Source organism: Gracilinanus agilis, chromosome 5 (assembly GCF_016433145.1).
Source record: "Gracilinanus agilis isolate LMUSP501 chromosome 5, AgileGrace, whole genome shotgun sequence".
NCBI classification, from domain to species: domain Eukaryota; kingdom Metazoa; phylum Chordata; class Mammalia; order Didelphimorphia; family Didelphidae; genus Gracilinanus; species Gracilinanus agilis.
This window is the reverse complement of record NC_058134.1, coordinates 141,058,640-141,078,743: the sequence shown is the minus strand read 5'-3', so window position 1 is coordinate 141,078,743 and position 20,104 is coordinate 141,058,640. Positions and strand designations below refer to the sequence as shown.

General features: G+C 34.5%; 1 protein-coding gene across 14 annotated transcripts in view; it reads left to right on the top strand.

The window, feature by feature from the left end:
• FOXP2 (forkhead box P2) overlaps window positions 1-20,104 on the top strand; it is a 287,105-nt gene that overhangs the window by 31,129 nt on the left and 235,872 nt on the right. For 3 of the 14 annotated variants that reach the window (XM_044679593.1, XM_044679591.1, XM_044679592.1), the window contains exon 2: window positions 1,100-1,105. The exons of the other annotated variants lie outside the window; for them this stretch is intronic. In XM_044679593.1, the coding sequence (XP_044535528.1) occupies window positions 1,100-1,105 (6 nt within the window). The remainder of the gene's footprint in view (window positions 1-1,099; window positions 1,106-20,104) is intronic. 14 annotated transcript variants of the gene reach the window in all.

Sequence of the window (20,104 nt, the reverse complement as noted above, 5' to 3'; positions counted from 1 at the left end):
ATTATCCTGAACATGGCTCTTGTTTGTACATTGCTGTTTTCAAATAATCTCTCTGGAAAGCAGGGGCCATCTTTTGCTTTTCTCCAAATCCTCAGTGCTTCACACAATGCCTGTTATTTGATAAGTGCTTCATAAACAGTATGAACTGACCAAACTGGCATCTAGTCTCAGGCTCCATACTGCATTGTGAATGATTTAACTTAAGTTATTCTCCCCATATACCTACATCACCTTATATCTGTATGCTCGTTTCAAATGCACTATTTCCTTAGATCTCAAAAATGGCTCTAAGAGATAATCAGAATAAGAATTATTATCCCTGCTTCTGCAGATGAAAAATCGGAGGGATCAGTGAATTGACTTATTTCAAATTACACCATAGGTAAGTGATGGTGCTTGTTTGGGACCCAAATCTAACTTCTAGCTCAGTGCTTTCCCATTGAATTATTTTGTTCCTTTTTCCTTTTTAGATTTGATTCCATGGAACCAGAGAATAAGCTTAACTCTACATTTTCTTTGTAGGCCAGTTTATTTAGAAAGTGATGAATATAAAACTTCTCAGAGAACAGAATTTGTTGAACTTTGCTTAATACCTCTCATAATTGCCAGCCACTAATCATACCTCTGGATAGAATTTTATAGCCAATTTCAAAGCATCCTTCCACCCATTGCATTTAGATCACATTTTAGGAGTTTAGCAGTGAGGTTAATGTGTGAAACGATATTGAAAGTCTTTTGAAATTTGAATAGTATCACAAATATGTGTGTATGTATATATATATATATATATGTATGTATGTATATGTATATATAGTCACTACTTTTAGACTACTTTCCCAGAGAATGGTATTTCAGTTGTTTGCCATGATTTAAACATTATATATGCTCATAGTTTGTTACTTAATAGCTTGCTATTTTCCTGGGGCTTAGATATTGATTTTTTAACAAATTGTCCCAGTACCTCTGTAGGTTTGGTGGCTAACTGGTCAGTAACTCAAAGATATCTTCAAATTCTACTTTTCCATAGCAGTACATATTGGTCTTTCTCTTTGTCTGTTGGACAGTAATTTTGTTGTTGTTGTTCCATAAACAAAAATAGCAAAAAGTTCTGGTTAACTAAGTGTTAATTCTTGTTCCAGGTGGTTTCTCATTGCTTTCTCTCCTCAGACTTAAATATGAATGGGAGAAGTGATTTACCAAAATAAACAACCATTTTTCTGTGGGCATATAAATGTGTATGTATAAAATCCCTGTTATTCCCACCTTACCACAAAAAAAAAAAAGTATTTTAAATGTACTTAATCTCAAATCAGTTGCAGTTACTAAATTGAAGGTTTCCAATGAAGAATATAAGAAACGCCGGCTTTTTATGTCTCAAGAGATTGTCCTTTAAGGGGGGGAGACATAAATAACAATGTTTTTACTTGGGTTTTGCCAGTTCTTTGTGAATTCTCGAATATAGCCATTTCTCTCTCTGAGACTTCTTAAAGACATTACTTAAATAGGTTTCATCAGCCCCAGATGATTTGAAAACATTCAGACTGGATAAATATTCCATTACCTGCTTTGGCTTTATTTTATCTGCTTTTTCTCTGTTTTCATTAGTGAATTTGAACAGTGCCTTTCTTATCTGAAGCAAAATAAGTGTTAGCTATTTCCATCTCTTCAGTATTATCTGTTATTTATTTTCCTTTTTTAATCAGTAAATGAACCAACTTTTAAAAATTCTTTTGCTGTTCCTAATAAATTCCTTTGTTTTTTAAAAAAAGTTCAATGTATCCAGATATATATATATATATATACATACTTTTCATATCAACTTTATAATTCAGAATCAAAATCAATATTTTTGATAATTTTTCATATTCATTTTTTTATTCTGCCTTGGATTAATCTTTTAGGTTTGGAGGGTCATAGATTAATTTGGAATTCATGTAATTTATGATGTTTCTCAATACTTTGTATTCACATATGCCGTTATTTACATTTATCTGAGAGATATCTAGCTCTACTTAGCTTCATTTATGTAAGATTACATTAACACACATTTCATTTCTCCAATTTTCCATAAACCTCTTCACTAGAATTATTTTTTTCTTTTCCTCAACTCAATCGTGTGGTCAATTTTTATTGTGCTCTGAAAACATTGATTAAAAATAAATTTCAGTATTTGAAAAAAATTACTTTTTATTTTGACCTGTCTTTTTTCTTGTGACTGTTAGAATGGCAGTTCATTCAAAGAGAAATCATATCAGGTGCAAACAAAAACAAAGAAGCAACCAAAAAAATAAATGACAGAACTCTTATTTTTAAAACTATTTTGGACTCATTTTTTAAAGGTGTTGGGCCTCTAGACATATGCCCATCCTTTGAGTTAGATTCAAATGTAAAAATTTCCTGGTAGATTATAACTTTTTTAAGGGAAGCAACTAGTCGGAAATACTACTATGCTAAAATATTACAGGGACAGCATATATTGCGGTAGATGTGCCTTTCTCGATAAATGTCTGGAAAATGAAAATTTGCACATTATTCCTGGGCCTTGTGATTTGAAATATTTTGAAATTTGTTTTTATTACTTGTCATCAATATTAGTTAGTATGGTAAGTCATTATATATAAATATAACTTCAAAATTTCTTACTCTAGAAATAGCGACATAAACTATTTTCAACATAATCACCTATTGTCTCTAGATGTTCTTCCTAGTGACTGACAAGTTATCGGATTCCATGAGAGACAGACACTTTTAGTAAGGTGTAGCCAGCCAATTATGTGCCACATTTTGAATGACTGTTTCATTCTTGAACTTGTGCCTTTTAGTAGTCCAAACATGAGAAGAAGAAAGCAAAACAATGACAACTAATTCCATATTTACATTTTTAACAAATTAAACTTGGTATAACCTTTTTCTGATTATAAAAATCAAATGACATTCCAGTGTTCAACATTGGTAGAATGTAAAAGTGGGATAGCTCTGCCAATTTTAAGTCATAAATATTTTGTGTCTGTATTTCAGGCATATGATCATGAGAGCATATTATATACACCTGTGAAAAATGAAAATTCACTATAGTTATTAACTTCTTAACATATTGTGGATTCATTCTTTTATTTAGTAATACAGTATAAAATCAAGTCAGCCCAGTCTAACTACTTTGTTTGTGAGTTAGGCAAGAATGTTACTCTAACTAGAAACTGTCTTACTACTCTGTTCTATGAGCCCTGCACCGTATGATATTTGAGACTGTTATTGCTCTTTTTCAAAGCACTGAAAACCTGAGCTGTGACTATCTAACATTAGCTCAGGGGCTCTCACAGCCAGTTCCTGGTGTTGAATTATTTGGGATTGGCAGATGGTTGGTCTTTAACCATAGAATCCATTCTTCTCTTCTTGACAGTGCCCATGTTTGGTGGCCTCTTCTGTTTATTTAGCTTCTGCATACATTCCTTGGGATTTGTTTTATATGAGGTTTTTCAGTTGCTTATGTTTCTTATTATGTTTGGCTGCTACTGGAAGAAGTGCTGGTGGTGGTCTGAATTGTATCTACAGTCAAAACAAATTTGATATTCATTTTGCATATCTGGCCTGGGGTGTTCATATCAAAATATAAGTACCATTTACATAAGTTTATAGCTTGAATTAAAATGTCTTTCTTTTCCCCTCCTACTATTCATCCGCTATCACAGGTGCCAATAAACACCAAAGTGACCCATTAAATGGTGGGAATTGAAAGAAAGGAAGGGTATAGAGTAGGGACAGTCCATAAACTACTTAATCAGTCCCAAAATGGGGTTGACCATGTAGTACATTCCATTTGTTGTTTATGGGATTTTTAAATTTTTCATAGGCCACTTAATTCATGAGTGACGCCAAAATTGAGTGGAGCAAAAGGATATATTTATGTCCCTCACTTGTTAGTGATCTTGCACACCTTCATAGTCAAATTTTATGCCTTTGGGATTGGCGGACAGTTGTTTTTTAGCCACAGAATCCATTCTCTTCTTGACAGTGCCTGTGTTTGGTGGCCTAATGCCAAGTAATATGTATGAGTAGATTAGGAAAACAAGAGATTGAGTAGTCATAAAATAAGGGAGAAATGGAATATACTGATGGAGAATTTATTTTGTCAATAAAGAAAAATAATTTGAGCATCATGATTGTTTTGAACACTCTAACTAGATTAAATTTGGGGAAGGGATTATTTGAGATACTGGTAATAGTGAGTTCTCTCTGCCTTTTTTTCTGATTTTCCATCTTCTTCCCAACTCTTTAATGGACACATCTTCCAAAATCTTCAATTTTCTTGTTCTTAAACTCTCTTTTGGCAACTTGATTCATACCTAGGGGTGGGACTCTACACTCTTAAGATAGATAACTTCAAAATTTATTTTGGAAGTTCTAGACCAAACATTTCCAACTCTAACTTGGACATCTCTACCTTATTGTCATCTGATAGGTACTTCATAATCATTATAACTTATTTCCCCCTAAACCTAATTCTCCTTGTTACTTCTTACTTCTTAGTAGTAGCATCACTAGTCATCTATACTCTCATGTTTGAAACATGAGAGTTATATTTGCTACTTCCCTCTTGATCACATCTCATATCTAGTCACTTAATTATAAGATCTTTCCTCACAGATTCCACCTTCACATCACTGCTCACATTTATTCATCTTCATTATTTACCCAGCTACTATACTTGCAAAGGTCTTTGTTAACACCCACATGCACTATTATCAGTGGCCACTTCACATTCATTCCCATTTCTAATCTCTCCACTTCCCCAAACCATTTTTCTTCTTGCCAACAAAACAGCCTCACTAGTGTTTTAATGATTTAGTCACATTGTTCCTTTATTTACAAACGTTTAATACCTCTTTCATAATTAATAAATGATAGTCTAACTTGTTTTCCAGGTGTTCATGATCCTCCATAATCTAGTGCTTTCCAGTATTAACTCATATTATTTTGACCCATTTATGAAACTTGAGTCAAACTGTAACATATACTTTTAATACATGTTGTATGTATGCATGTGTGACTGGTATATGTATATATCTATATGCATACACACATTTATGTATATTTATTCTGATAACCCTCAACCCACCCTGAGATCTCCACAAATCTCATTTTTTTTTTGCAAAAGGCTATTTTCTAAGGCTAGAATACCTTCTATTTTATCCTTCATTGCTTTGCTGAAATACAACCCATTCTTTAAATCTCAAATCAAATTTAACTTCTTCCATGAAGCTTTTCATGGCTGTTCTTATCAGATTCCTTTGCACAACATTTCCCATTTGAAGCCTAGCTCTTTGCATTGGATCTCTCTATTTTGTATTATATTATACTTATCTGTACTTTAATATTAAATCTCTTTTAGACTCTAAGTTACCTGAAATTATGGATTAGGTTTTATTGAGACAATCAGTTCAGACAAACTGTCTTTGGATCCTTTTCTAAGAACAGTGAGTGACATCTCACTAGAAACAACCAGAATGACCGAGGAATCTGAAAATATAACCTTAAAAAACAAATAAAATGCGTAAAACTAAGCATGTATTCTTTAAAAAAATGTTGAGATAATTTTTTTTCATTCTTTTTGTTCTTCTGTCACAGTCACTTCTGGCCCTCATGGGGCTTTCCTTCCCAGAAATATAGAAAGACAGTTTAGCAAACCAAACCACCAACATAGGGACTGTATCTGATAATGAACTCTATCTACATTTCCAATCCAGAGTCTCCCTCCCCTCAGCACCTTCAAAAGTAGGGAATTGAGTTTAATCATTTATTCTCTAGGGACAAGATTACTCATTACAATTATGTGGTGTGTCTGTCTTCTTTTAGATGTTATTTCCATTTACATAATTGTAGTCATTGTTCTCTTCACTCTGTATCAGTTCATAAATGTTTAAACATTCTTCTAATTTCCTCATATTCTTCATAGTTTCATGGTTCAATAACATGCCGTTATGCTCATATACCAAAATCTGTTAGTCTAGTTCCCAAACAATGTACACCCAGGTTTTTTTTTCTTTTTTTCTTTAGTCCCCTGTTACCAGAGAAAGCGGCACTATTAATCATTTGGTATACTGAGGGCTTGCTTTTACTATGACTAGGTCTCTGTTCTTATCGGGTTCACTTCTAATTGGTGCATTCCTAAGTGGGTGCAGTTTACATACACTAGATTTTATGACACCATTTATGTCTGGTGTGGACAGCTCCCAGTTGGACCTCAGATATATCAGGGTAAAAGGAACACCATCGGATGGCTCTGATATTCTCACTATATCTTTCATTTTTATATCAATAAGTTGTAACTAGATAATTTTACAGTAAAGATCTTAAAAATCATTACTAATACTTATGGTTTTTTTAAACTCTTACCTTCCAACTTAGAATCAATACTGTGTATTCATTCCAAGGCAGAAGAATGGTAAGGACTAGGCAATGGGGATTTTGTGACTTGCCCAGATTTGAATCGAAGACCTGCTGTCTACTAAGCCTCTATCTCAATCCACTGAATTACCCAGCTGCTCCCTAATACTTTACTTATTAAGGCAACATGAGGCAGAACAGAATTTCAGTGCAACTGAAAATCTGACCTGTAGTTTGATGTGAACTGTAATATATTTTTAAAAGCAGTATTTGTACTTGATTAGTGCTATTATTATGTCCATTCATTCTTGAAAGAAACTTCAAGATTCTTACAAAATCCAAACATATAAAGTACTTAAAGTAAAACAAATATGTAAACTATGGATACATATGTATTCACTGAGTTCCTGGTGGTATGATAGAATTCTGCATATGAAATCAAAGGACCTGGATTTTCATCCTAAATTTGTTACTTTCTTCCTTCCCTTTGTTGAATGAAAGTTATTCTACAAACTTCAAGTGCCTGCTATAACACAGTCACTGTGATACATATCTTCAGTTAATTTCCTTGGGTCAGGCTCTCAGTTTCTTAATTTGCTAAATGAAGAGATTGGACTATATGTTTTCCATGTCTAAATCGTTGATTCTTTGAACAAAAAGACCAGTTTTTGTTCATTCAATTCAAGTGTAAGATACCTGGGTATTCTATAAATATTAAGAAAAGGAGAAAAGTTAGGAAAGCATTCATTTGGTTTAGGAACTGGACCTACCTATGAATTCATTCATCTAGAGCAGTGATGGGCAAACTACAGCCCGGGCTAGGTGTACCCCCGAAATGTTCTATTCGGCAGCAGGACATTACTCCTAATCTGAAAAATACAATGAGTAAGATACAATACAATGAAACTTTGAAAGAGTTGCCTTAGAAACAGACTGACAGATGAGAATTTCCTTTCCTTTGGCCCCCTCTTTAAAAAGTTTACCCATCACTGATCTAGAGTATACCCAGATGAGTCAAGACTCTACTAATGTAGGTTGTGCTGCCTGGAGCTCTGATGGGGCTAAGCTGTCCAGGGTCACAAGGACAGTAAAGGTTAGCAAGATATATTATATAAAACTCATGTCTTCCAGGCCAGCTCTTTATCATTATGCTCTGTGGAAACACTTACAGATACTAAATTAAAATATACAAAGGAAAACAACAAACCTAATCTCAGCTTTCCTGTACTGTATGAAGGAAGCATACAGTATGTTCTGCCCAGCAGCAAAGAGAACCTTTGCCCTTCTCTAGTTGATCTCCATTTTTGGAATTAACAGAGATTCTCAGCAATACTCCATCAATCCCTAGTACCTCCTTCTTAGGGCGATACTCTCATAACCCCTAGCATATACTGAATCCCCCATTGCTCCCCCTCTATTATGTCATTTCCACTCTTTGACCACAAATGTCAATATTCTGGACCCTATATAACTTACAAACCCATACCTATGGTTCCTCTTCCTTCCCTTGCTGCCATTATTGGGAAGAAAGAGGGGGGAAAAGTATATTTTGAACATATCAGTCAAGCTTTCAGAAGAAGGAAAGGTCACTTTAACAGAACACACTGTGTCATTTACAATATTCAAACAGAATATATTAGACAAAAGAAGACAGGAAAGTCAACCAGTTGAGAAGCAAGAAAGGTGGAAAAGTCTTTTCTTCCTGCTACAGTGACTTCTGGCTTTTTAGAGTTCCTTATCTTCTTATTCTAAGATTCCTTAAGCCTTACTTTGTCACCTTAATGTATTAGCAAATTGGGGAAAAAATCTGGAAACCAAGGTAAAAGGTGTGTATTTTTTGGTCATAGTGAATGATTAATTCCAGGGGAAATATACACCTGAGAAAATATTAATTTTGTATTCATTTTAACTTGGATTACTATTGTAATGGAGGCTAGTAAACAGTAGCTTTCTCCCTTCCCTTTAACTAAGACCATAATATTAGGGTGTGATGAAAAGCTGATTAAGAAAAATGAATAAACCAGAATGTACTGTATACTTGAAATTGTAAATAATTTTCAAGACTGACTAGTTTTTAAATCTTTTAAAAATATTTCCCAATTCTAATAATATATCAAAGGGAGAGATACGTAATAAAGTAGAAAAATGAATAATATTATAATCAGTGCTTGTGATACTGGAAATGTTATGACCATTAGCTTTCACTGATTAAAATGTACAGTTCTTTGAAAGTAGATATTTAGATATTTTTGTTATCCTCATGAAATAGTACTTATGGTAAGTGCAATTAAGCAAAAATTCCTATACTGTATGTTGTGACTTACATAGATATCAACCTGTGTATTCAAGAGTTTATATACACCATAAGATTGAGCTTCTGTACCCTGCCGTCTTTGAAGCTTATGTCTCATAAGTAAAATGGCCTCGTATTGACTTTCTTTTGGTGTTTCAATAGCTATTCCTCTTAGGTGGACTCCCTTTACCCTGGATTTTATGTCTTAGTTAAGTAGGTCTGATTTTTATTATATAGGGATAAGGCTCTCTTTCAGAGTGCTTTGATGTTTATAACTTTTTAGAAATGGAAATGACAATAAATACAAAAATGGTTAGTTTTAGTATTCTCACGATTACAGATTTATTTATTGCAGACAAGTATATTGAAACTGAAAGAAATTATTTCTTTTTCCAAAATCAATCTTGGAAGAAATTAATTAGAAATGTAGTGCTACTGGTTTTGTTTATTTGTTTTAAAGAAAATTCAGTCTTGGCTTTTGGTAACATGAGCATAAATTCAATGTCTTCTAGATTAGGATTTCTTAACTTGGATTCTTGGAACTTTAAATTTATTATTATCAGTAACAATAATTATTTCAATGTAATTAATTTTTGCAATCTCATATGTTTTATGTTATGTATTTAAAAACATTATTCTGAGAAGGATACATAAGCTTTATCAGATTGTCAAAAGTGTCCATGACCCAAACAAGGTTGTGAGTGAAAAAACCCCTACCCCTTTTATATGAAGATTAGATGTTAATGTTAGCAGTAGTTTTGAGTTAATCATAATTGTAATTCTAGGACAGGTAAATAATGTTAGCATAAGTGATGATTTTTAGAAGGCCTTTTGTGACTATTTTAGTATAAGTATTAAAGTTTTGAATTAAGTAAATAACTGCTTTAGCATAGGCCTTAGTGTCAACCCTACCTTTCAAATTTGCTATATCATGCACCATCAAGCAATAATTATGATCTTGAACTAGGCCTGACCTGGGGTTTGAAGTCTGGTACCACCCAACATCTCCTACTCTTATCTTCGCATCACTTTTCCAGGCTCCCCCTCTCTCACCTTTTCCAACAAGTGACTTCTAAGTCATCATCAAGTGACTTCCTCTATCAATGAGAGATATGTATATCCTGATCTATTTTTAACATGACCTTGGATTTTTTTTAACTTGGTATATAAAAATGGTGATATTCTTTGGCATATATATATATATCTATGAAAGTCTCTCATAGTGCTCAGAGTCTTTTGGTCTTGATCAGAAGTCTGGCTTTATTGTGAGACTGGCCCTCTCACAATAAATCTATTTCTTTATGGCTTGGAGACTTTGATTTGTGTTCTTGTGGTTAGAAATTATGCAACAAGGTTATGTTCTAGACACCTGTTTGAAATACCATGACCAGTGTAGAATTTTGAAAAGTTAATAGGAAGGTTGAAAGAAGAGCAGAAATTATTATAGATTTAATAAGTATGATTTCATAATTTCTAAATTTAAAAAGTTGAGTAACTTTGGGATTATCTTCAGTTATAAGAAAGGTTTATATTTAGTAGTCAATCCCCTGCTCTTCTCCATTTCCACTATCTCAACTGAGAAAAGTAAGAGGAAATTTGGTTAATAACAAAAGACATTTGTATTATAAATAAGTGAGGAATTCTCAACTTTAAGAGTTATTTAAAATATACAGTAATTTGTTGAGGAAGGTTTTTAAATTTTGTTACTACAAAATCATTAAAAATGAATTGTCCAGGGCAGATGGGTAGCTCAGTGGATTGAGAGTCAGGCCTAGAGACAGGAGGTCCTAGGTTCAAATGTGGCCTCAGACACTTCCCAGCTATGTGACCCTGGGCAAGTCACTTGACCCCCATTGCCCACCCTTACCACTCTTCCACCAAGGAGCCAATACACAGAAGTTAAGGGTTTAAAAAAAATAGAATAAAAATAAAAAAAATGAATTGCCCCTTCTACTATTAGTGACTAAAGCATGGAATTTTGCACTACCTAGCAGGTCAGAAGGAGCCAGGATTAACAATCAAGTCATTCAACTAACAAGTATTAAGTATCTGTTGTGTGCAAGGCACTATGCTAAGTGCTAAAACAATTAAGTTGTCTTAACTTAACTCCCTTGGAAGTATGTACTTAAGTTAGTGGGTACAACTCATTTTGATGGGCTGGAAAAGGAGTGATCATGAGAAATCACCTATCCTTAGAAGGACACATGAACAATTTTAAGTCTAGAGAGCAGACCAAATTGAGGGTCCTAAAATCCTGTGCTGACTGGAGAAAACCCACATAAGTTAGGTTCCAAATATTCAGGTTTGTGTTATCTCTGAAATATTCATACCAGGCACAGGGAAGATTATAAATCCACAGACCTGTTCATAACAGCAGAAGGTAATAATAGAAAAAGAAACAACAATATTGGACATTTGACCAATTTCAGAAAGGAAGGCCATTTTCCGTTTCCTTTGTCCAACACATTTAATAGGTTAAAACTAGACAAGGATTGTTATGGTCACTGCTCAGAATACTGCTTTAGGTGGACAAAAGGTGAAATGTGTGTTCTAGAAATAAAAATGAAGGAAAATAATCCTTGTTGCTTCCCATGTGCTTGTAACTAGCTAGGCATGATTGAGAGGCTCCATTTTTAAAATTTAAACCTTGTACTTCTAATTTTGTTACTGACATTTCTAAGTTATAAAAGAGATTTAATCAAAAGACAATTCTGTACAAGGAAAAGAGTGAGAAACCATGAGTTCAAATTTCACTTCTGGTTTTTACTTCCTGAATGGTCTTGGACATTTAGCCTCATTGGGTACCCCCTTTTCCTCCTGAAAAATGAAGGGATTCAATTAGATGGCCTTGTAAGTCCTTCATAATTCCAAATCTTTGCTTCTGTAATCCTTAGGACTACATAAAAGGAAAAGTACAAAGAATATTTAAAAAGTAAGTCCTGCCTCTACCACCTTAAACAATAATGTGATTAAGAGAACTATAGTATGTGAAATCTCTTAAATTTAAGATAATAAAAAGGTACTGATTTATGCTAAATCTGATGAAAAGTGATTTTTTATAGCCTAGTTCTTATAAACCATTGAAAATGGTAGTTTGAAATGATACCACAATTCTAAATTTCTGGTGTTTATTACCTGAGCTTTTATCACATTTGGCTTTTTCAGTTTTTCCTTTTTTTAAAGATATTGATATATTTTTAAAATTATCTTTATGTTAGCTGTTTTTTCCTCCCATAATTTTAAACTGCTCTGAGTTTAAAAAATAAAAACTCATATCTCACACTTCCTAAATATGATCTTTTGATACATTATATTCACTTCTTGGTCCTCAAATTTTATTTTTTTTTATTTAGTAGCCTTGCTGGAGCATTTTACCTGAGGGAAACTATTAAGAGATTCCCTGAGCTCACTTGTAATAGATCACTAGGGGGCAGCAGGAGAGAGGAGGAGGCAGTGGGAATGAACCTCCCCTCCCCCCACTCTCCCCAAGATAAGAATTTATCTCTATATTTATTGATATTATATCAGACTAGTATGACCCTGGGCAAGTCACTTAACCTCTGTGTACCTTATATCATGATAGGCCCAATCCCTAAAATAAACTAAAATACCATGAACAACAAGTACCTAAAATATCCTCTTTGGCAAAGTGAAATGATGATTTTACCTATTGCCCTGTATTGTGTACACCCACTAACAGATAATTTTCAGTAGATTTTTATGCCTATGAGACTATCTAATAGTGCCTCAGACATTAGTTGGTGCTCAATAAATGGTTGTTGATTTCATTGAATTGTGCATGTGATGTGTATATACTCAAGTGTACATATGTGTTGCTTGTATACATGTATATATTTTCATATCTAAGTGTCAGTGTGAACCTATTAGTATAGTTAAATTCAGCACACATAAATATGTGTATGTATACATATAAGTTATATGTATATATAAATTGAAATAGATGTTATATACACACATCTATTACTTACCTTGTGCGTAGCTCCGTCCTGGGTACCTATGGGATGAAGTGGATGTTAACTTGCTGCTAATTTAAAGTGTCTACTGGTTAATAGCTTAGTAGAGGTCTTTAACTCAGGGTTCAGAAGACCACTACTAAGCCGTTAACCAACAGAGAGAGGCAACAAAGGCTAATGGAGCTGGTGTGGTAGTCCTAAGACCTGGATGGAAGCCCAAGCTCTAGGTCTGCTAACTGAACGTGTGACTCTAGGCACCGTCCTTTTCCTGCTTGACGTTCAGTTTCATCTTATGTAAAAGAAGCAGCTCTACTAACTCTCATATAATTCTAACTGGTTAAAATCTCATAAAACTGGGAGCTGGTCACAAGAATAGTCTTGTGATTTTCATAAATAAATCTGAAAAAGTGTAATTATGATAAGAGATGAAAACTTAATTTTTACACTCTCTTCTAAAGCATTTCTATGTGCATTTGAATACAGTTAAAAATACAAACTGATCTTTAACCACGTGGCTGGCTATTTATGCAGTATTTAAAGTAGTTGACACCTACTTGCCTTTGCAGTATACTTAGTATTTATGTATTCCAGATGCAAAAATTGGATCTAAGAAATATATGAAGTATTAATTAATGTTTTTTTTTTGTGGAGGGGGGAGGTTAATCACATTGTGAAAATTGACAAAAATTGCATTTGTGAAAAGTTGTCGAAACTCTGTTTCTGCTTCCTCAACTCTCACTTACTTCTCAACCCCCTATATGGTTTCCCTGTATGGTATCTACTCTCACATCTTGACTGAAATTTTTTATCTCCAAGACCTCTAATAAGCTCTTTTCTCAGTCCTCCTTCTTGACCATCCTGTAGCTTTCAATGCTGTTGACCACCCTCATCTCCTAAATCATTACTGTTCCTGCAGCTCCATGACACTCTTCTCTAGGTTCTTCTTCTAATATCCAATGACTCCATTTTAGTCTCTCTTTAAGAATCATCATCTTGTGCCATTGTGTGTGTGTGTGTGTGTGTGTGTGTGTGTGTGTGTGTGTGTGTAGGGAGTAGTCCTGTTTTTTTTCTTTTACATATATATAATTTCTGTCCCTTGATGATCTCATTAACTTGCATAGATTCAACTATGATATCTAACCCTCTTCTTCCTTAAGAGTTACAGTCTCTCATAATAGCATCTGCCTACTGATTATATCTACCTGGATGTCCCATAAGCTTCTTTACATGTCTACCAACTTATTTGTCTTTCCCTCTAAGCACATAGCTTTCACCCTTTGTACAATCAATTGTCAAGTCTTGATTGCACTTCTATTATTTTTACATCCACCTTCTCTCTCCTCACATAGCTACCATTCTAGTTCAGACTCTCATCACTTCCTCCTTGGACTATTATAATAATCTCCTTATTGAACTCCTTATTTGCAGACTTTTCCCTCTCCATTTTTGTCTTCTACATGGTTTCCAAAGAGGTATTCCTAAAGGATAGGTCCAACCGTTTTTACTTCCCTGCTCAAAAATGCTTCAGTGACTCCCATCTTTTGACTCTTAAGATAAAATATTGACTCTTTTGTTTGGCATTAAAGCTTTCACAATCTGGCTCTAATTTATTTTTCCTGACAGATTTCAGGCTACTCTCCTGCATGTATCCTTCATTCCAGTCAAACTGACCCAGTTGCTGCTTTCCATATATAGCATTCCCTCATCGTCTTTCTTGCAAAGGATATCTGCCATGCCTACATCACTCCTGCCTCCAACTTTTGTTTCTTGGAATCCTAGTTCCTATAAGACTCAGCGCAATATCTACCCCTCTAAAGGCCTTTCCCAATTCCCATTTATTAGTGTCTCCTAACTTTAGAAATTAATTTGTATTTACTTTTTATTTATTTTGTACTTTTAAATTTTATTACTTGTCTTTTAATATGTTGTTTCTCTTTAGCAGAGTAAGCTCTTTAAGGACAGGGACTATTTCATTTTTTGTCTTCCTATCCCTATTGCTTAACACTGTGCCTAGTGCTTAGGAGATACTTAATTAAATAAATGCTTGTGGAATTGCATGTTTATTAAACTGTCAGTTTTCTCAAGAAAAGGTCTACTTTCTATTCTGATGGCCCAATGTGACCTTGGAGTGCCAAAAGTTTTACTATCAGAACATAAGCATTCCATACTGGATGGACTTTGTGAATGACATGGGGTAATACAGTGTAGGACTGTCATCTATAGAACAGCTTAGCCTCACTAAGTTCACGGGGTAGTAGCCATTTACCTGCAAGTTGGTGAATTTTCAACTACAGCAACTCTAGAAAAACCTTCTAATGTGTGCCTTGGTGGAGAGAATGTCCTCAACAGAAGAGGTCAATCACTGAAGGATTTTTAAGTATTGAAACAGAAGAATGAAATATATATGAAAACACAGATTAATCATTTATACTGAGTAGTAATAAGTGCAGTTAACTGAATTTTTATTTTAAAAACCAAAAAACAAGAAACAAATAATTTTGAGGTGGTGGGCATTTAAAAATAGCACTTCTGGGGGCAGCTGGGTAGCTCAGTGGATTGAGAGTCAGGCCTAGAGATGGGAGGTCCTAGGTTCAATGTGGCCTCAGACACTTCCCAGCTGTGTGACCCTGGGCAAGTCACTTGACCCCCATTGCCCACCCTTACCACTCTTCCACCTATAAGCCAATACACAGAAGTTAAGTGTTTAACAATGTAAAAAATATAGCACTTCTCACAGTTTCTTTTTTTCCCTTGTATCAGTTTTTACAATGGGCTTGACCAATCAATCAGCAAGCATTTACTTAGCATCTGCTATGTGACAAGGTACTATGCTAGGGATACACATATAAAATATGAAACAATCCCTACTCTTAAGAATATGAAAAGCAGTGACTTTCATTAACTCTTTTTTTGTTCTCTTTGAATAGTATTCCAATAAAAGTTAATTTAGACCTTAGTTCATTTTCAACAGATTTATTTTTTCTTTTTTGATATAACTAAACTGCAAGATAAATATTTAAAGATAATCAAGGTTAAATGTTTTTCACGTATGTTTTGTGTATGGGTGTTTAATTGTAAGCTATTGAGAATATTCCATTTTAGTGATACATTCAGCAGAGCCAAAAACCAGCCCACAGCCTTTAAAGTGTCTTCTTTTAGAAAAAAATGCCTCTTATCTGTGCCCATAATAAATCTAAAAAGGTCTAAATCCCTCCTCCTCTTAAAGCTTTGCCAAAAAGGGAGCCCTCCCTTGCAAATATTGAAATGACTCCAAACCACAAGAACCACCACCACAGAAGCATCTGGGATTAACTTGACAGTTTCCTGCCAAGTCTTTCTCCTCAGCCCTGACACCATCTCAACCAAGACGAGAGGTCCAAGGGAAAAATTCTTGACCCCGAGCCAGCAAATTTACTTCATCTTTAAGTCAGCCTCGGCAATTGCACATGGTTAAGCCACACCTAATAACATTTCCCCAAAGACCAAGAAAAGTACTACTTGCCTCTTGTATTCTCTCTGATTGTTTTCTCTCTGGTATCACAGGCATACAACAGGGTGTAGCATCACTGGACCACAGAATTCTGTTGGATGGGACCATGGTTCTTTCCCCCCTCCCTACCACCTTTCATCACTACTTTTATTATTGATGCTTTTTGTTTGTGATGAATAATTTAAATCTTGAGATGGATAGAAATGCTATCTGCTTGAGCCATAGCTACATGGTGAACTGATAAGAATATTTAGGATTTAGTGCCAACATCTGTGAATGATAATTTCCCCATTGCCAGTTCCAGTTGTAGCCCTCTCTAATGCTTTCTACACATCTGGATCAATCCATAATTTAACAACAATAAGTTTCAAAGTGCCATAATGCTGAATGAATTAAAATAAAATCTAAAAAAGGTGGCAGCCTCTTTCAGCATTTCATAGAAACTATTCAGATCTGTGATACACGTGCCCATGTTGTTAAGTCAGTCTAATTGCACTTGAATGTGCAGTCATTTCAGAACTAATTGAAATAGTCCCCACATCATTGAGATGAATCAGAAAGAGAAGCCTTTTCTCTGATTCACTATGAGTTTACATATATTCCTGTATATATTTTAATGTATGTAGCATTTTAGCATTTCAAATACCCTTTTGCCAAGACATTTTTTCCCTGTAAGAGTCAAAGCCAAACCCTGACTCTGATTTGTTTATATTGATTTTAAACAAACTGAAAACTTAAACACTTCACTGTTTTTCAGCCCAGTAGACAGTTAAAGAAAATAACATGGAGAGAAACTATATCCTCTTTTGTATGAGGTTTACAGAGCACTGGTTATGTATGTTTACTAGGAGATTCCTAAAGTAATCAGACCTTGTGAATAGGTCACCTTAGGCAAAGCCTCACAGAGGCATGGAATCCTTTCTCTGTTTAATCACCAATCCCAGTATTCTCCTTATATTTCCATCTGTATTGAGCTTCTTCCATTGCATGTACTCTTCCATAAAACTGTAGATTCTGTATTCTTTCTTCTTTGAGAAGTGGTATGCTATAGGGAAAAACATGGATCTGGAGTCGGGATATGCAAGTTAAATCCTTGCTCTGCTACTTTTCGATCCAGGTTAGGAAACATGTATTATATGCCATTCTACTCAAAACATTGCTGGGTACCAAGGATACAAAGGCAAAAATGAGCCTATATCTCATTGAACTTTTTTATGAAGTTTCTCTCTGAGAACGAAGAGAAACTCAATTGTATCAATATGTAATTAAGGGAACAAGTGTCATAACCAAAAGAAACAAATCAATAACATACAGTGTATCTTGAGTTCCAGCTGCTTTTTAGACATCTCAAAGTATCCTATAGACACCTCATACTCAACAAGATGAACTTATTGTCAGCAAGTCCTGAAGTTTCTGCTTCCAAAATATGTCTCACATATACTGTCTTTTCTCTTCTTGCAATGCAGCTTCTAATGTAGACCGTCACCACTTCAACCTGGACTACTGACCTGCCTCCAGTCTTTCCCCATACCCATACCTTCCTCCATTCAGCTATCAAATTGATCATCTTAAATGACAAGCCTGACCATGCCAGCCCCTTACTCTGTAAATTGCAATGCCATCCTATTATCTCCAAGATTAAACAAAACCCTTTATAACTTGATTCTCTCCTACCTTTCCAGTCTTCTTATACTTGCTTTCCTCCAAATACTCTGTGATCTGGTGGCACTGGCTTCCTTGCTCTTCTTCCTACAAGGAATTCCATTTTCACTCACTGTTCTCCCATACCTGAAATGTTCTGCCTTCCTGACTGACTCCTTAGCTTCCTTGGCTTCCTTTTAACTTTCAAAGTAACAACTTCTGCAAGAAAGCCTTTTCTCGTCCCGCTTTATTTTATTCCCTTTTCTTCTCAGATGACCCTTAACTTGTATATGTCTTATTTGTACATTGTTTTTTTTTTCATATCTCCACATTAGATGGTGAGCTCCTTTAGAGCAATTTATTATTATCATTGCATTTCTTTGTGCCCCAGTGCTTAGCAAAGTGCCTCACACATAACAGGTGCTGAAGAAATGCTAGTTTACTCCTTAACTAATTAATATGAATAAAAGGGAGGGGCAGGGCAGGAACAAAACAGGAGATTTAATAACTGCATATAAACAAGTAATTTATCTTGTCTATTCCTTTGAGCCTCAATTGTTTTTTTAACCTAAGTTTCAACCTCTCCATTGAAAAAGAAAAAAAAAATGAAACCCATCACACATAGGTATAATTAAGTAAAAGAAATTCCCATGTTGGTCATGTAAAAATAAAATGCCTCATTCTGTACTGATGCTTTCACTTTTCTCTTTGGAGGTGGGTAGCATGCTCCATCCTGACTTCTCTGGAGCTGTGGTTGGTCATTGTGATGTGACTATAGATTTTATTTTGTATATTTAAAAGTAGTCTGAAAAAGGCAAATATTAGCTTCACTAGATGGCAAAATGGAGTCCATTACACAGAAAAGGTTATGAAGTTCTGGGCCAGAAGAACTCTAAAGCCTCTTCTAAAAACCCTACTACTTTAAACTAACCCTTCTTAGGTTCATCTGATAACTAATTCCCTTCATTTTTGATCACGTTACCTTTTCTTGACATTGTTCTTAGTGATTTGAGATCTAAGCAACTAAGAGAATATCATGAGGTAAAGAGTTTTACTGTGCAAATCCTAGTTTCAGTCCCTAGAAACAATGGGTGAATTGTGGGAAATGAAGATGAAGTAGTTTTAACTCTAATTAAGGGAACCCTGGTTTACAACCAATAATACACATCTATTTTTAAAAAACTTTTACCTTCCATCTTAAAATCAATATTGTGTATTGGTTCCACGGCAGAAGAGTGATGAGGGCTAGGCAATGGAGCTTAAGTTATTTACCATGGCCATACAGTTAGGAAGTGTCTGAGAATGTACATCTATTTTGAGGCAAATTCAAGATTCTCCTTTTAGGAGCAGAGTCTTAGGAATAGGACTGTTATCAAATGACAGTGTCTCTGAAGGCTGTTTTTTGGGCTAAGGGAAAGCTTTAGTTCATTCATTAAAGAAGTTATTTGTTGAATGCTAAAAGTCAGGGCTCAGGCTTAAATTCTGATGAATTCACTCCCAATATTAGGTTTAGTTATATGATGTATGTTCATTAAGTAATTTTCCTTTCAAATCTCTAAAAAGACTGAAAGGAAATTAAAGTATTTTAATCCATTAGGTAGGAGAGAAGGATTTTATGGATATCTACTCTCTTCTTTCCCTTTGTTCAGGTTGGTCATGAGGAAATTATAGAGAAATGGGTCAATGGTAGTCTAGGGGCTTCCTAGAAGAAAGAGTTAATGGAGGAAAGAATGTCTCTGATTCCTGGAATATATGCCTGTATTAAAAGTGGCTAAGAATTCCTGAAAGATAATCTGCTTGTGTTGACTAACATTTTTTTAAATATTAAAAATGAACATATTTAAAGTAATAAACATATGTAGTCATCCATTCCTTACTTAAATATTTATTTCTTAATATTTTATTTTTTAACTTGATCAAAGATTTCATTATTTAGGGAAGGAATAATAAGTAAACTATTGCTATCAATTGCTTTGAAATTTAGTCTTGGAATATTGCCTGGGATGACTTGCCCAGGATCACAAAGCCATTATGGGTTTGAGACTTGTAGCCTAGATTCTGAGGCCATCTCTCTAGCCTCCCTGTTTAAAGTTTTAAATTTTTACAAAAGTATTTTGGAGAGGAAATTTGAAAGATTAGGAAAAAGGAAAATTTATCCCCAAAATGAAACTTGTCATGATATTTCTCACTAAGAAAGCAATCACTTATACAAATGTTCTCTCAGCTTTAGTAGGAAGCTTTTCTTTCTCTTCTTCTTCTTCTTCTTCTTCTTCTTCTTCTTCTTCTTCTTCTTCTTCTTCTTCTTCTTCTTCTTCTTCTTCT